Source organism: Silurus meridionalis, chromosome 8 (assembly GCF_014805685.1).
Source record: "Silurus meridionalis isolate SWU-2019-XX chromosome 8, ASM1480568v1, whole genome shotgun sequence".
NCBI lineage: Eukaryota > Metazoa > Chordata > Actinopteri > Siluriformes > Siluridae > Silurus > Silurus meridionalis.
Window position 1 is genome coordinate 13281289 of NC_060891.1, and position 14353 is coordinate 13295641.

Below are 14353 nucleotides of genomic sequence, written 5' to 3' on the forward strand. Positions count from 1 at the left end.
GTGACAAGAGGGCTACTAAAAAACGAGGAAAGCATTTCTGCTTTTCTTTCCTGACTACACAAGACAACCTGTGTTCACTGACAAAAGTAACCTAGCCTTCACTGTTCTTTTTTATAGGGGACAAAGAAAAAAAGACAAGGGCAGACATTCACAGTTGCATTCAATGTAGAATTTGGAAGAAAGGAAGTTGAAAACTTAGCTCTAAAGAATGTTTTTAGGACCGGGCCCAAAGCAATTCATATCTGCTGTCATCACAACAATAGAGGGGAAAATGGAGAGGTAAACACACAGACTGGTATAAAAATACAGAAAATTTGCAAGTGTAGATAGTGTTAGAATGAAATCAAGCCAAAAAAGAGGGGTTTTTTATTCAGCAGATATATGTTTTAATATGTCATTTGGCAAAATAATTTCATGCAATCTGTCTGACTGACATTAAGATTAAGAGCAATATGGTGCTCTTCACTAACAGGCACAAGCCTGGGTATGTGTATATTACGGCAATGAGGAAAGACATGCCTACGTTGTTGTCTCTGAACAGACTGCATGAAATTCCATGTGCACTTTGTCCACTCTCCAGTCATTTATGTAATAAAGACTGCTGATTACTCTCCCAGCCAGACAGATTGTGATTTTAGTGCATGACATTGCAATACTGGAAGCAGGGACTCGAGGACTCAAGAAGTACAAGAGTTTGTACACAGAACATGCAAACAGGTCCAATGCTTTGGTGCCAAACTCTACACTGGTAATCAGCTTTTGGGAGACAAACCTCGATGAGCTTGCAACTCAGTAAAGATCCAGCCATGTTTTACACGCACATACAGTTACCATGTCAGAAATGCACGCTATGTGTGATGGACTGGGGTGTCAAGCTTCGCAAATAAATTCCACCCAACTCCCCATGCCATTGCATTCCAAGATGAACTGTCAAATGGAAGCTTGCGAAAGAATGTTTGACAGAATATGTGCTTCCCAGGCGAGCGTGAGTGCCATACATGCTCCCCTCTTTTGGGATTAATATGTGTTGTTTTTAAGGCCCTAAATTATTTGGCATGAGACAGCAAGGCTGACACGCAGCCAGAGGGCTGAAAATTCAGATAGGCTGCAACAGGCCAAGTGTACACATTCTTCTGATGCACTGCAAAAACAAGGGGAAAAGGAAGTGTTTGTGTGTGCTCACTTTTTATGCTCCTTCCTGGCTCAGCACTAGCCCTGCCTACAATTGGTTTTAGGAACAAACAAAAGCTTTCTCTTTCTGATGTAGGTAGTAATTATTTTAAGAAATCTGTGGATGCTGTGTCAACAAAAGCAATATCAAACTTTTGTCAAAGTTGGAGTGTTTGAAACTTTCACCACTGTCAGTTTGTATCTATAGAAGTATAATAGAGCCGTAGTGATTAAGGATCTGGGCTACTGAATGGATGGTTGTGACTTCAAGCCCTGGTACTAATAAAGTCTATCTTCTAATCTTCTCTGTTTGTGGCTGATTTATTTTTTGGTGATGGGTGATATCTTTCATTGCCATATCTCAGTTTACTAATCTCAAGTTTTAATTGAAAATACCTACGCTTAATTGGAACAAGCGATTGTCTGAGATTTCCTGATTACTATTCTTTCCACAGAACTCCCACCCTTCATATACAGTGTATGAACAAAAGTGTGGGGAGACCTAACCATAAGATTCATATGTGCTTTTTAAACATCCCATTCCACATTTATTGCCCATTTGCTATTATAATAACCTTCACACTTCTGGGAAGATGTTCCACTACACATGCTGTTTCCATAATGCTACTGGATTGGAAATAAATAAAATGATAGGTGGTGTATAACAAACCTCATCAATTCTGTTTTGTCAACCTTTTCCTCCTTATGCCTACCTGCACTTTCTCATTCCACAACCACATCTCTTTGTCTTCCTTTCTCTTTTCAGATCTCAGGAGTGTGGTTGTGGAGTTTTGTGCTCATTCAGCCACAAGGGTATTAGTACAGTCAGGTACTGATGTAGGGTAAGGAGGCCTGGAATGCAGTCAGTGTTTTAATTGATTCCAAAAGGTGGTCAGTGGGGTTGAAGTCAGAGCGCTACAGAAGCCACTCAAGATCTTCCACTCTAACCCATCTAAGTCATATCTACTTGGAGCTGGCTTTGCACAAAGAGGCATTGTTTCACTGGAACAGGTTTGGGTCATCTAGTTCAAGTGAAGGGAAAATTGAATGCTACGGTATCCAAAGACATCCAATACACTTGTGTGCTTCTAATTTTGTGTTAACAGTTTGTAGGGGAACCACACATGGCTTGAAAATAGGATATTCCTCATTTTTGTGTCAATATAGTGTATTTTCTTCATAGTTTCCTAATTTACAAAAAATGTGCCCTTGGTGCAGGCTAAGGATTTTTGATCATATTTTGTTGTGCCAACAACACAAAATCTATACAAGCCGACATGGTGGCTGAATGTTCCATCTCCCAAATCATAACAAGGTAAGTATCTTATTATACAAAGAAACCCATACTAGCGTTGCCTATGAGCGTTAGATAATTTTCATACCTATTAACTGCATAAATAGAAGCAAGGATATTGTCCAATGCTTCACCTGGTGTGTTTAATTAGTGATTAGAGCATTTCACTACTACTAAGTAACAATGTGAGGCCTGCAGAGCCAGTATACTAAACAACAGCCTGTGTATTTTGGTGTGATGTGTTCAGAGCCTGGGTTTAATGGAATTCTTCTGATGCAGCACTACAGAGTAAAGGCAGTCTCCCATGGGAACCTGTGACTCTTCTGTTAACACAGGACCTGAAAAATCAGCTCTCAAAGTGCAGTTCGATGGGCAGATTATCACACTAAGATGGATGTGTTGCGTACTCATGAGACGCCAGGTGACATTCACTAAATAAGAAAATCTAACTTATCTCCCACTCACCTGTTTTAACACTGGCAAGAAATAAAAAAACAGGTTTTCTTTCATTAGAAGTGTTTAAAAATTTGTTAAAGACTAAATCAAATCCAACCACGGTGACAGTCAATGGGGTTTCCCAGACTGCCACGTATAGACCTGTCAGATAGCATAAACCTCATTATGAAAGGATGCCATGCATAGATTAAAATGCACTACAATAAGCCTGATCACATCTTGAAAAAAAAAGGGGTTAGGGTGGGGTCACCATAGTGTAGAATAGAACGGCCTAAACCACAGCTCCTGCAATCCCTGCTTTGATCTTTTGCATTCCTGTGGCAGGCACTGCTTTGACACTTTATCCTGTTCTGTTTTCTTGGCTGGGTTACATTAGATGTCACCGAGGAGATTACACGCAAAGCAGCCGAGATGCCTTCGGCATGATTTTATAATCAGTTGCACTGAAATCCGACCCGCAGCATCAAGCATCAAGTGTGTCGTCGGATCAAGACCAGGACTACGTTTTTTCTTACTCAGAGTGTAGCATTGGTCTGATTTGTCTTCTATTAGTTCCATCCCATTAATTGAGCACTTAGTTTGTGCTTTGGGCTGAAGAACATCTTCCTGATCAACAGGTGGAAAATTAGAAATGAATCCTTGCATCTGATTAGTCATCACATTAGTACTAATAATGGCATAATGATAATGGTATTAGGGAGTAAAGTGGGGAGTGGTGTGTGTGTGTGTGTGTGTGTGTGCAGGACGACTTGTGATTGTCTTTCTTCTGTCCTGGGGTGAAAAATACACGATGGGACGCGCGAGCTGAGCCGCATAGACGGCATTCCGATGAGAGAAGGTAGGGGGGAAAAACGGAAGGAGGATGGCACCTCGTCCCAAAACAGCACGGAATCCAGTTCGCAATCATATCTCATAGAAATGCAAAACCGACATGTTGCAAACACATTAAGCAGCCCCCTTCTCCCTCTCTGTAGGCTACAGTAAACACTCCATGCTTACGGTAAACAGTTGTAGCGTCCTTCAGCATTCAGATCATTTTAGATCAGCATGACATATTATGGAAAATACTGATTAAACAGCACCGGATCTGTTCACCAGAACTTCATGTTGTGCAAAGCTCCATTTCAGTTCCCAATATGTTTTCCTCTTTCTCAGTAACTTTATCACTTCGATTTCAATCAACGCCAATCTAGATTACATCACAGCTTTCCTCATCTGGATTGTCATCGTGTAAACCACATCGTCCCATATTCGCTGTCTAGTTTCATAATTTGACGGAGTGACATTTGGCTTTGCTGGTGTAAGAAGGGCAAACTAATCAGGGCTTATATGATAAAAAAAAAACCACAAGCGCGAATGAAAAAAGCAACTTTTCCGATGAGAAGAACTGCGTGGAGGACAGACAGACACCCACCACCACCACCACAAGCACCACCACCGCCAGGGCTTGTCAGTTACCTTCGCAAACTCCGACCTCGTACTGCGTGATGGATCCGCCGTCGAGCGGGGGTCTGATCACGCAACGCAGCCCCGCGTCGCACGTGCCGTAAAGGCCGTACACGCCGCCGCAGCTCTCGTTCTTCTGCTTGGCGCACACGGAGCAGCAGCCGCAGATCCCCGGCACCACGGCGCCGACGCACTGCTTCGGCTCCTCGCACTTGGACTCGTCACAGGGCAAACACAGCAGCGCCCGGCCGCTCGCCGCCAGCAGCAGCAGCAGCAGCGCCAGCTGACCGATCAGCACCGCAACAACGTGCATCCTGAAGGCGAAGGACGGTGATGAAGAGACCATGAAAAAAAAATGTAGTTAAGAAAAAAATAAAAAGTAAAAACGCGTCAATGTAAAATCCAACCAAGTTATCTCCCCGGTTGCCCGGTTTCTAGGAACGCACGATCCCCCAGTGGAGATTTAAAAAAAAAAAGAGAAAAAAGCTTGCGAACAATGGCTCTAAGCGAGCGCGTGACGGGATCTGCCGTCCGTCTTCTGTCGCAGGAGAACAAACAAAAACAACCCCCCCGTTAAACTTTGCAGCGCTCTTCAGAAAATCCGCTCACGAGCAGGACACGACGCGGCTACCCCACGCTGGACAGCGCGTGCATGGCTCGCGCGTGGCGATTTCAGCCGAGTTCATTCGCTTTCCAGACGCGAAAACTTTGCTCACCGCACTCGTGCACCAGAGTCTTTTAGGTCTGTTTTCCCCTCTCTCTCTCTCTCTCTCTCTCTCTCTCTCTATTACGCAAGCAGGGGGATTTCTTCCTGTTTCAACGCAGGATCCAGCAGCGACTAGAAGCACTGCGATCTGCTAACAGTTCCCTTTATTTAAAGAAGTAAGGAAAGCGAGTTGGCGATCGCTCGGGAATCCGATCGATTAAAGTCGCGTGAATAAAACGTTTCCTGCCTCAATCGCACGGCTCATGTTTTGTCTCTCTAGAGTTCCCTGTCTCTCTGTCTCTCTCTCTCGCTCGCTCGCTCTGTTGCCGTTGCTGTGCCTCTCCGTGACCTCATAACGGAACCACTCCCATCTTGCATTTCTCCGCTCCGCTGGGCCGTTCACTCCACATATGGAGCACCCGGGTAGCGCGCGCACGCCCGATCCGGACACGCAGGAAAATGGAGCAGGAGGCGCGCGCGGGTCGCACTGTTTAACCATATTCATAAAAAAAACCCAAAGATACAACAGAAAAAAAAGAAGAAAAGAAAGTGATTGTATGAATAGATCCGAGTTTAATGCAGTCTCAAAAGCAATAGAAAGACTTCTGATAAAAATCTTTCTTTTTTGTTTAATTAGTGATCAAATCCCTGCTTGAGCTAAAGAGTGTTCTCATCTTTAAGAGAGAAATAAAATAAACCTTGGAATAGGGGAGGTGGGAGTCTAGAGGTTTTTGGTGTTGGACTTTGGATCAGGAGGTCATGTGTTCAAATCCCAGCAACACTGAGCTGCCACTTCTGGGTCCCTGAGCAAGACCCTCAACACCCAGCATCAATGTAACTCACTGGATAACAGTGTCTGCTAAATGCCATAAATGTTTAATGCAATGCGGATTACATTAATGATTGTTTTTAAAGCAGAAAGGTGTATTATAAAAACTAGATTATTAAAGGATTTATGACATGCGTCTATAGATCTTTATTGCTCGGACGAGGGTGTCCATTAAAACTCAATATACCTCATAAGCCCAAGCGATTCTCACCCAGCTTTTCTCTTCCACACCCCCTGAAGCTCTAACATATATAATAATCCTGTAGGTGTCAAATGATAATCATGGGTGTGAGGCAGAAACACAGGCTTCTTTCTGCATAAAAAAACATTAGTCCCTTCATCTCCAGTGAAACCAGATACGCTCGGATTTATATGCTCCCGGCGCTTTCCTGTCTTTTTGCTGCCTGACACAATGCATTTCTTTCCCCAGCTAGCTGTGACCTTTAACCTAGGCCATGTATGCCAATATCAGATACAGTTGCAGCTAATACTGATGTATTGTCGAGTAGGTAGGTTAGGTGTGTGATAACTGTCAGAGCAACACTGTTTGGAGCCACTAACATAATAAATGTGTTAATGCAGAATGAACCTTGACCATAGATTTGACAGAACAGGAGCATTGCAATTGATTTTGAAATGCTGTCTGCAGATCAATAAAGCTCAATCTTCAGGGGGCTTCAAAGTGTGTTTCACCATGGCTTTTTTTTCTTGTCAGATCTATTTGACAAGCATTGAACATCTCATCATAGAGTTTAAGGAGTTTTTCATGCTCCCTACCTTAATGACAAATACAGTAATTTAGGAATCCATATACAGTTACACAGAAACGAAACAGTTTTGGACTATTCAAATCAGAAGTGTGTGATGAGGTGTGTGAAAACATTTTGATATCAATTGACTAAGGAAGAGTTACTGTAGGCAACCACTGTAATAGGATCTTCCTCTGTTTGTTTGGTGTCTACCAAAAAATAATTTTATCTGTGGTAATGTGTGAATGGATATGTGTGTGTGTGTGTGTGTGTGTGTGTGTGTGTGTGTGTGTGTGTGTGTGTGTGTGATGCGCTATGGTGAACTGGTTTCCCTTCTAGAATGCATTCCTGCTTCATGACCAGTGTTCCCAAAACTAAAAAAAATGAATGAATAACTGAAGGCTAACCAAATGTAATATATATTTATTATATCAATGAAACTACAGTGCATATACAGTGTGTAACACAGTGTGTAACAGTTGTTACATACATGTGAAAAAGGATTATGTTTTGGTTTGTTTCTTTTGTTGCTGTGGACCATATAGAGAGGCATACCTGCAATATTTGTCAGTGTTTCTAAAGTAAAGGTGCTGACACTGTCAATGAGTTAACTGCAGCGATGTTCTGTGTCACTTTAATTTGGATGTGTCTAATCATGTAATGATGTTAGGCGCCGGCAAATTGAACACCCGCTGTTCCAGCACCACTGTGTTTGTTGTGATAGTTACCAAGGAGAGAGCCACAGGTGCTCCTGTGCCCTATTGAATTAGCTTTGATGAGCCATGTCTTATCAGTCATCTGACTTCAGTGGGAGTATGACCCCTGCAAGTCCTTTCACAAACCGGAAAACATGCCAGGAACCTCAAACCCATGATTCTTCAGCTAGAATCATCCCAGTCCTCAATGAATGCCATGGGACTCATTTTGGATATTTGTTCATGCTTAGCTGTTAAACCATGCCCTTCATTTAGGGTAGTCTCTTCAAATCATTTCCAACAATCAACCTTATTATGCACCGCCACCCCTACCGAGTCATGAGATTAGATTTTATACTAAACGCAAATCCCAGACAGGGAACCCATTTCGGTTTATTCCTATTATGTTGTGACAGCGCTGCACGGAGATGCTGACATGTTTTCCTCTTCGACCTGTCATGATGAAATCAAGTAGTGCTGGGCACCATTGCTTTGTGGCAATGCACAAATATGCACCCGCTGGGATTCATTCATTTTTTTCATCTGCTGTTTCCACCAAAATGTCTAAAATGTATATTGCTCTTCCAGCCTGGTACCACACGTGGACTGAATGCTTGCATACATAGACTCAATAAGCATTTGATTTTATTCAGTTTTTCACCATTAATATGGGTATTGATTAAAAGGCTTGCCATTGACACTGTTTTGCCCTACTGCATCTCCCAGAGGACACCATGTTGTATAAAAAAAAGCTAATCTCTTGGGAATCTGCTTTTGTCTGTCCAGCTACACTAAAGGCCAGGTGATTGATATTGTTTTCTGGTGGCAGTACTCTGTCAGTTTCACAGAGGTCAGTGAGAGTAGAGATGTAGAACTAGATAACATTGGTGTTTAATTTAAGGAGATGCTATGCCTGTGTGTGTGTGTGTGTGTGTGTGTGTGTGTGTGTGTGTGTGTGTGTTTTCTCTCTTACAAACCTGTACATTCTACCATGGTATTATGGTATTTGTGTTAAAGAATTCTTAGCACCTTTTATGTGCTGAAATATATACTGCTTGAGATGATTAGAAGTCGACAACACTTAAGGCAATTGTTCTGTTTATCCCTCCTGCAGGGGTTTTTCCATTTCACAGTTTTTTTTTTCTACAGCTTTTACTCCTCCACTGTTTTCTTCACACTCTAAAACAATTGCTTAGATTAATGGTAAATGGTAAATCATAAATTAATTAATGAATGCCAGAACCAATAGACTTCACTCTTAACAGAAGGTAGAGGAGTCGAGACAAAAAAAGAGAAACTGGGAGAAAAAAAAGCATATAATTAATGTCCACACATGAAGTTACAGCTGAGATTCATGAGGTAATTTAATTCCCTTGGCCACTGGAGTGAGCGGATGCCATAAATGTGGGACCAGGGAGCACTGCCGAGGTGCGGAGAGGCTCTGATGATGGCCAGCAGAGTCATTGTGACTGGAGCGTCAGCACCGCAGGCAGTTGGCTAACTGCACCATTAATCACCAACACAGACAGGGCATCATCCTCCAAATACACAGCAGCAGCCGTTTGTTCTATAGCGCCTTAAAAGTGCAGAACTGAGTTTGGCTATATCCCATTCTTTTTTTTATTAGCATTATTGACTTATATTATGTGCATGCATGTTTTTTTAATATAATATGATTATGAGTTATGGCTGTGTACACAAACAGTTGCAGTTTAGCCCACTTTAATGTACAGGCTACTGAGGTCCTATTCTGAGCCATTTTAGTTCCATCAAACGTCACAGATTTAATTGAACTGTTTGATGCAGGACTTCTTGCCAGCACAAGCCCTCATGTGGTCAGTCCGAAAAATAGCTCTGGCCTTACTGTAGACCAGATTCATCTCGACTATTTGAACTATATCTAAATTACATAAAACAACAGTAAATAATTACAACCAAACTGTCAAAAGCATTTATTGACATTTATTGACAAACGAACATTTGACAAACGAAATACATAATAATTGAGTGTGCTTCATGTTGTCGGTGAGGCAGAAAAATGTAGTTAATGCCTTTTATTCAGCTGAGAGATAACATTCATTTGCACTTCTCAAAGCATGCCAGGCATTTTAGCAATTCCACGTCTTTCTTAAGTTTCTACACTGGTATGCAAGTAAAATGAGGATGATAATTTAGATAGTGTAACATTGTGCTTAGTAATTACAGACCACATAAAACATAACATTTTCTTTTGAACAGTTTATATTTTCTACCAGACCAAATCAAAAGCAGCTTCTGTTCCTGTAATATGACTGATTCAGTTTGTGAGTCCATGTGACACACAAATGTCTGATTCAAGTCCAAGACTATAGCAGTAAAAAGTATTAACTTTAAAACAATCCTGGACAAAACCCTAGGTAACATTAGACGAAAAAATCTCTCTTAAATTGCTCTGTCAAGCATTAAAATGGTCTTTACCTTTTACTGTAATCTCATACATTTATAAATATGTGTGGAATAGCAGCATATTATGCTCCATATACTAAATAACAATTCAGATGCAGGTGCATGGCTCAATGGCAGTATTTTCAATTCAGGATTTCATTGCCCAAAACTATTCTGTAATACATTTTGGTTTGCTTGGATTGAAGGGATCAGCTTTCCAGGTTACCTCAAGGGCAAATACATATTTAATGATCATTCATTTTCCACAGTAATTTCTACACTACTTGGCTCTAACATACAGTAGGTATGTGATGTCAAACCAGTCAGAAGTGGGAAGTAACGAAAGTACAAATACTTTATTACTGTACTTAAGTAGATTTTTCTGGAACAAGCACTTTACTTCACAATTTATTTTCTGGACGTTTTTTTTCTTTCACTCACACATTTTTCTTTCACTCACACATTTTTACACAAATATCTGTACTCCCTTTTTCTTACATTTTTAAACCGGGCTTGTTACTTTAGTTTTAATCTATTTGGTGACATAGTCAATATTTTTCTTCTATTGTTCACCATTGCAGCCCATCAACCTATTTCTTGTCATTGTGCAGCTTTTTTAACCTACCACTGGTGTTTCATTTCCTGGCTCTCACACACCACAGACGTAGACTAGTTTACAAAGCTAACAACAAGCAAGGCAGAAGGCAACAAGAAGTCTGGGGTTAACATGGAAGAGACAGAGTGAGTCAGTGATGTAAACATGACTGAGAACAGACACATTCCTGATCACCTGATCATCAACATCTTTTATCTGCTTGTGTTCTATATTGTGGTTGTTCAACCTGGATACATTTATTTGGTAACAACATTTTCTTTTGTATAAATATATTATTATGCCATGAGGTCCTGTTACCAGCATGACACTAAAACAGGTAGAAGCAATGGCTACTTTTTATTTACGTACATATAGGAGCCCAAACTTCTTTAACTTGAGTAAAAAAGTATAGTCAGTATTTTAACTTTTACCATAGTCTTTTAAAACATGAGTATCTGAACTTCTACTTGAGTGAAGGACGTGTGTACTTTTGCCATCTCTGAACTCGTTTAAAAGGTCACATGACCATTATTCCATACAAGCTTATTATCTGATAATTTATCCTATTTTACCTTATAATTACAGTGATTTCTTTGTTTAGCATTCTATACAAATGTAGTTTTTTTGCAAATGTCCTAACAACTACTAAAAAGAGCTTTTTTCACATGCACACAGACTTATTTCTCTCTCTCTCTCTCTCTCTCTCTCTCTCTCTCTCTCTCTCACTCACTTTTCAGCTTGTTCTTTTTCATGAGCACATGACAAAAGAATGCCTGGAATGTCAGTGAGCGGCAGGCCAGCACTGTTTCCAGTAGCACTAGCCTGTGAGAACTGTGAGTGAGGATAAGGGGGCTGGCTTAGAAGTCTTGACTCTTTACTGTGTTTGGGGAAATTACGTTTTTTTCCATATAAAGAAGTGCATACCACAGCCTTGCTAGCAAACTTAATACTCCTCTCACTATGAAACAAGACACGAGAGAGAAAGAAAGAGATAGAAATGGAGACAGAAAGACAGAAAAACAGAGTGATTGTGACAGAGGCAAAAAGATAAAGAAAGAGAGAAAGACAGGTGGATAAAGTAAAAAAAAAAGCGATAGGAGAAGAGAGGCAGCAATAGTCTCAGGACACAGTAAAAGGAGTCACTTTCAGCTTTCTCTCGCTCTGATAGACTAAATGGGAGAAAGGGGGTGAATTCAGGGCTGAATAAAGGCCATTCAAAGCAGAAAGTCCAAGGGAACGGCAGTGAGTGGATTAACCCAGTCACTGCCTAACACACCTCTTCCCCAAGTGCACTCAGAGGTCACACCATCAGATGTTGACAGACCTCTGGTTGTTTTTATATTGTATGTGTTCCACTTCTGAGGCTCAATGCAATGGCTAAGTAGTAAATCTGGTTCATACAGTGAATTGTACCTTGTTCTTGATCATTAACAAGCAGTTGAAGTGTAAAAGTGCACTAATGCCGAGATGGTAATAAATTCACAGTCCAAGAGAGGACTTGCAAAAGATATCAGATATCGCCACTGATAGTTTTAGGCACTCCACTTTCAGTCCTCTGCTGTAGGCATAAGTGGGGCTTAATTGTATTATCTTAACTTCTAGTCCTGTATTTTTTTTTCTTACAATCCCATTTCTTCATTTACCATTTGGACAGTATATTTTCATGTAAAGAGCACTATTACATTACCATTCTTCTTTGCCACTTGCAATGGATTATCACAATTGAAACAGCAAACACTACTTGTGATAACATATAGTATAACTCATGTCCTTGATGGAAAGTCCCTCAATAAAGGTGCACTGCAGGATTCCTGATTCCACAGAATCACATATTTAAACATGAATATGTTCATTAACATAAATATGTTCATATCCGCAAATATAAAAAATTGATTGCATGGCCTTCTTCCAGCTTGGTGCTTAAACATTTCTGCTTTTTCCAAACCTCTAGCAGCATACAAATAGATAAAAAATAAACAAACAAACAAATAAAAAAGCGGCACTGTTATACTGTAATTGTCAGGGAGCCACCAGCCTCGCCCCCATCCCACACTCAGCACAGTCGCACAGCCTCTCCCTCCTACTAACTACCTTCACCTGTCTCCAATTTCCATCACCGTCCATTCTACAGTTCACACTGCAGATCATCCCTGGACTACCCAAACTACGGATTCTACTCGCAATACCGATTCTACAAACTTTACGGATTATACCAACTTTCCGGTTAGTGCCTTTCCTTAGGCCCTACTGCCTCGTGTATTCGAACCAATAAAGTGTATAACCATACTCCGGTTTCCGACTCTTGGTGCACACGTGACAGTAATACAATGATAAATCATTTCTCTCTGTATGGGAGTGGTCTCTTCCTGGAGGAAAATGTCCTCACCCACAAAGAACAAGGACTCACTGAATGGTTTGATGAGGATCATGCCATTAATCATGCCATCTCAATCCATTCTTTTAAAAAAAAATGCTGTTTATGCTTCCTGTACATTTTCAGAGAGTTATAGAATATATGTCCAGGTGCATTGAAATCCTTTTCGTGGCTTACAGTATGGACCTTATTAAGATTTAGAACTAGAACCCTAGAACCTATTTAGAGTTGCTTCAAATAAACATAAAAAAAGATAGCCCACTTGCTTCGCTGAAGTGTCAAGTAGGGGACATGCGGAACAGGGCATGATGAGTCACCACTGGAGAAATTGCAAGGGCTTATCCTTCTCCCAACACTTAATGAACATTGGCAACCAGGCTCAAACCCATAATCTGTTAGCGTGTTTGGAGCTTTCATAGCAAGCTCCAGTGAGCAGCCTTTGTTATTGCTTTTTTCTTCCTTGATTCTTTCCCTCTTCACACGCAAAGTACCATCAAGCTTTGCAGCATAGAATCAGAAATGAATGAGAGACCACTCAGAGTGGTGCTGTAACATCATGGGCTTCTGCTTTATTCTCTGCCAGATGTCTTTTGACTGTAATAGAATTAGCTGATCATCAGGTGTTTGTTTTAATTAAAAATCTTGCTTTATTGGCATTCCTAGGCAACACGATGCCACTCATTTCTGTGTTGTATGAGCCTAGAACACATTTCCATGTGATACAGATGATGTATGACCCTTTGACCTTCATGATCTATGGCTGCAACGTCCAGTTGCCAAGACAACCGCTGTGCACATAGTCAAAATTGGTCTGTTGATTTTAGCCTCTATCTGCAGCCACTTGTCAACATTGGGGATTTGCCTACATCATTGCTATTTGCTTTTCACAAACAGAAGCACACAGGTTATCACGCCTGAGGCCAAATTTCCGCATTTTCTGTTCTCCGCTCAAAAGATGCTGAAGTGACTGGGCTAAACAATCAGTATTCTTTTAGCACCCGTTAGCCAGATGGGGTAGGCACTTCCACATGCATCTACCCCATGTCACTGTTTAAACTGTCATTTGCTCACAGTCATTTATTTCTCATTCGTCTTCATTGCTTCATCCCATCTGTCCTCCCTGCTTTTCCTCCCACTCTGAAAAAACTACACTGACTTTGGCCTGTTCTCACACAGCTCCCTGTGAATGGAATTCATCTTAGCCTTGGACTCAAAGAAACAGCATAATGTCCTCAGTTGTCACAATAGGTGCATGTGCATGCTGTGGCTATAGATGGCTCAAGGTTAGAAGGTTTTTTGCAGCACCTGGTTTCGGATGAGTAACAGATGACTAGGTACACATACTTAAAGGCTGCAGTGAAATATAAAGTATTTGAGAAAACATAACAGCCCTTAATTCCGTAGTGCAATTGGATTCCTGAGATGTCTTCTTAGTCATGTGACCTGTATGGTTAGTATGTTGAATGTTCTCTATAATGAGCAAGGTCACTTTTGCATATGGCTGTCTGGGGGATGTGTGATGTGATCAGAGCACTTAAGATGCTTTACACAAAAAAACCCTAAACCTGTAAATAAGGCAGAATTTTTACTGGTGGCATTTTGGGCAGCTCTTTAC

At 41.0% G+C, this 14353-nt stretch overlaps 1 protein-coding gene across 2 annotated transcripts in view; it reads right to left on the bottom strand.

Moving 5' to 3' along the window:
- crim1 (cysteine rich transmembrane BMP regulator 1 (chordin-like)) overlaps window positions 1-5480 on the bottom strand; it is an 82253-nt gene extending 76773 nt beyond the window's left edge. The window contains exon 1 of one of the 2 annotated variants that reach the window (XM_046855416.1): window positions 4379-5480. In XM_046855416.1, the coding sequence (XP_046711372.1) occupies window positions 4379-4712 (334 nt within the window). In that variant the 5' untranslated portion in view covers window positions 4713-5480. The remainder of the gene's footprint in view (window positions 1-4378) is intronic. The other variant, XM_046855417.1, reaches the window with a different exon arrangement.
- Window positions 5481-14353: the final 8873 nt, after the last annotated feature.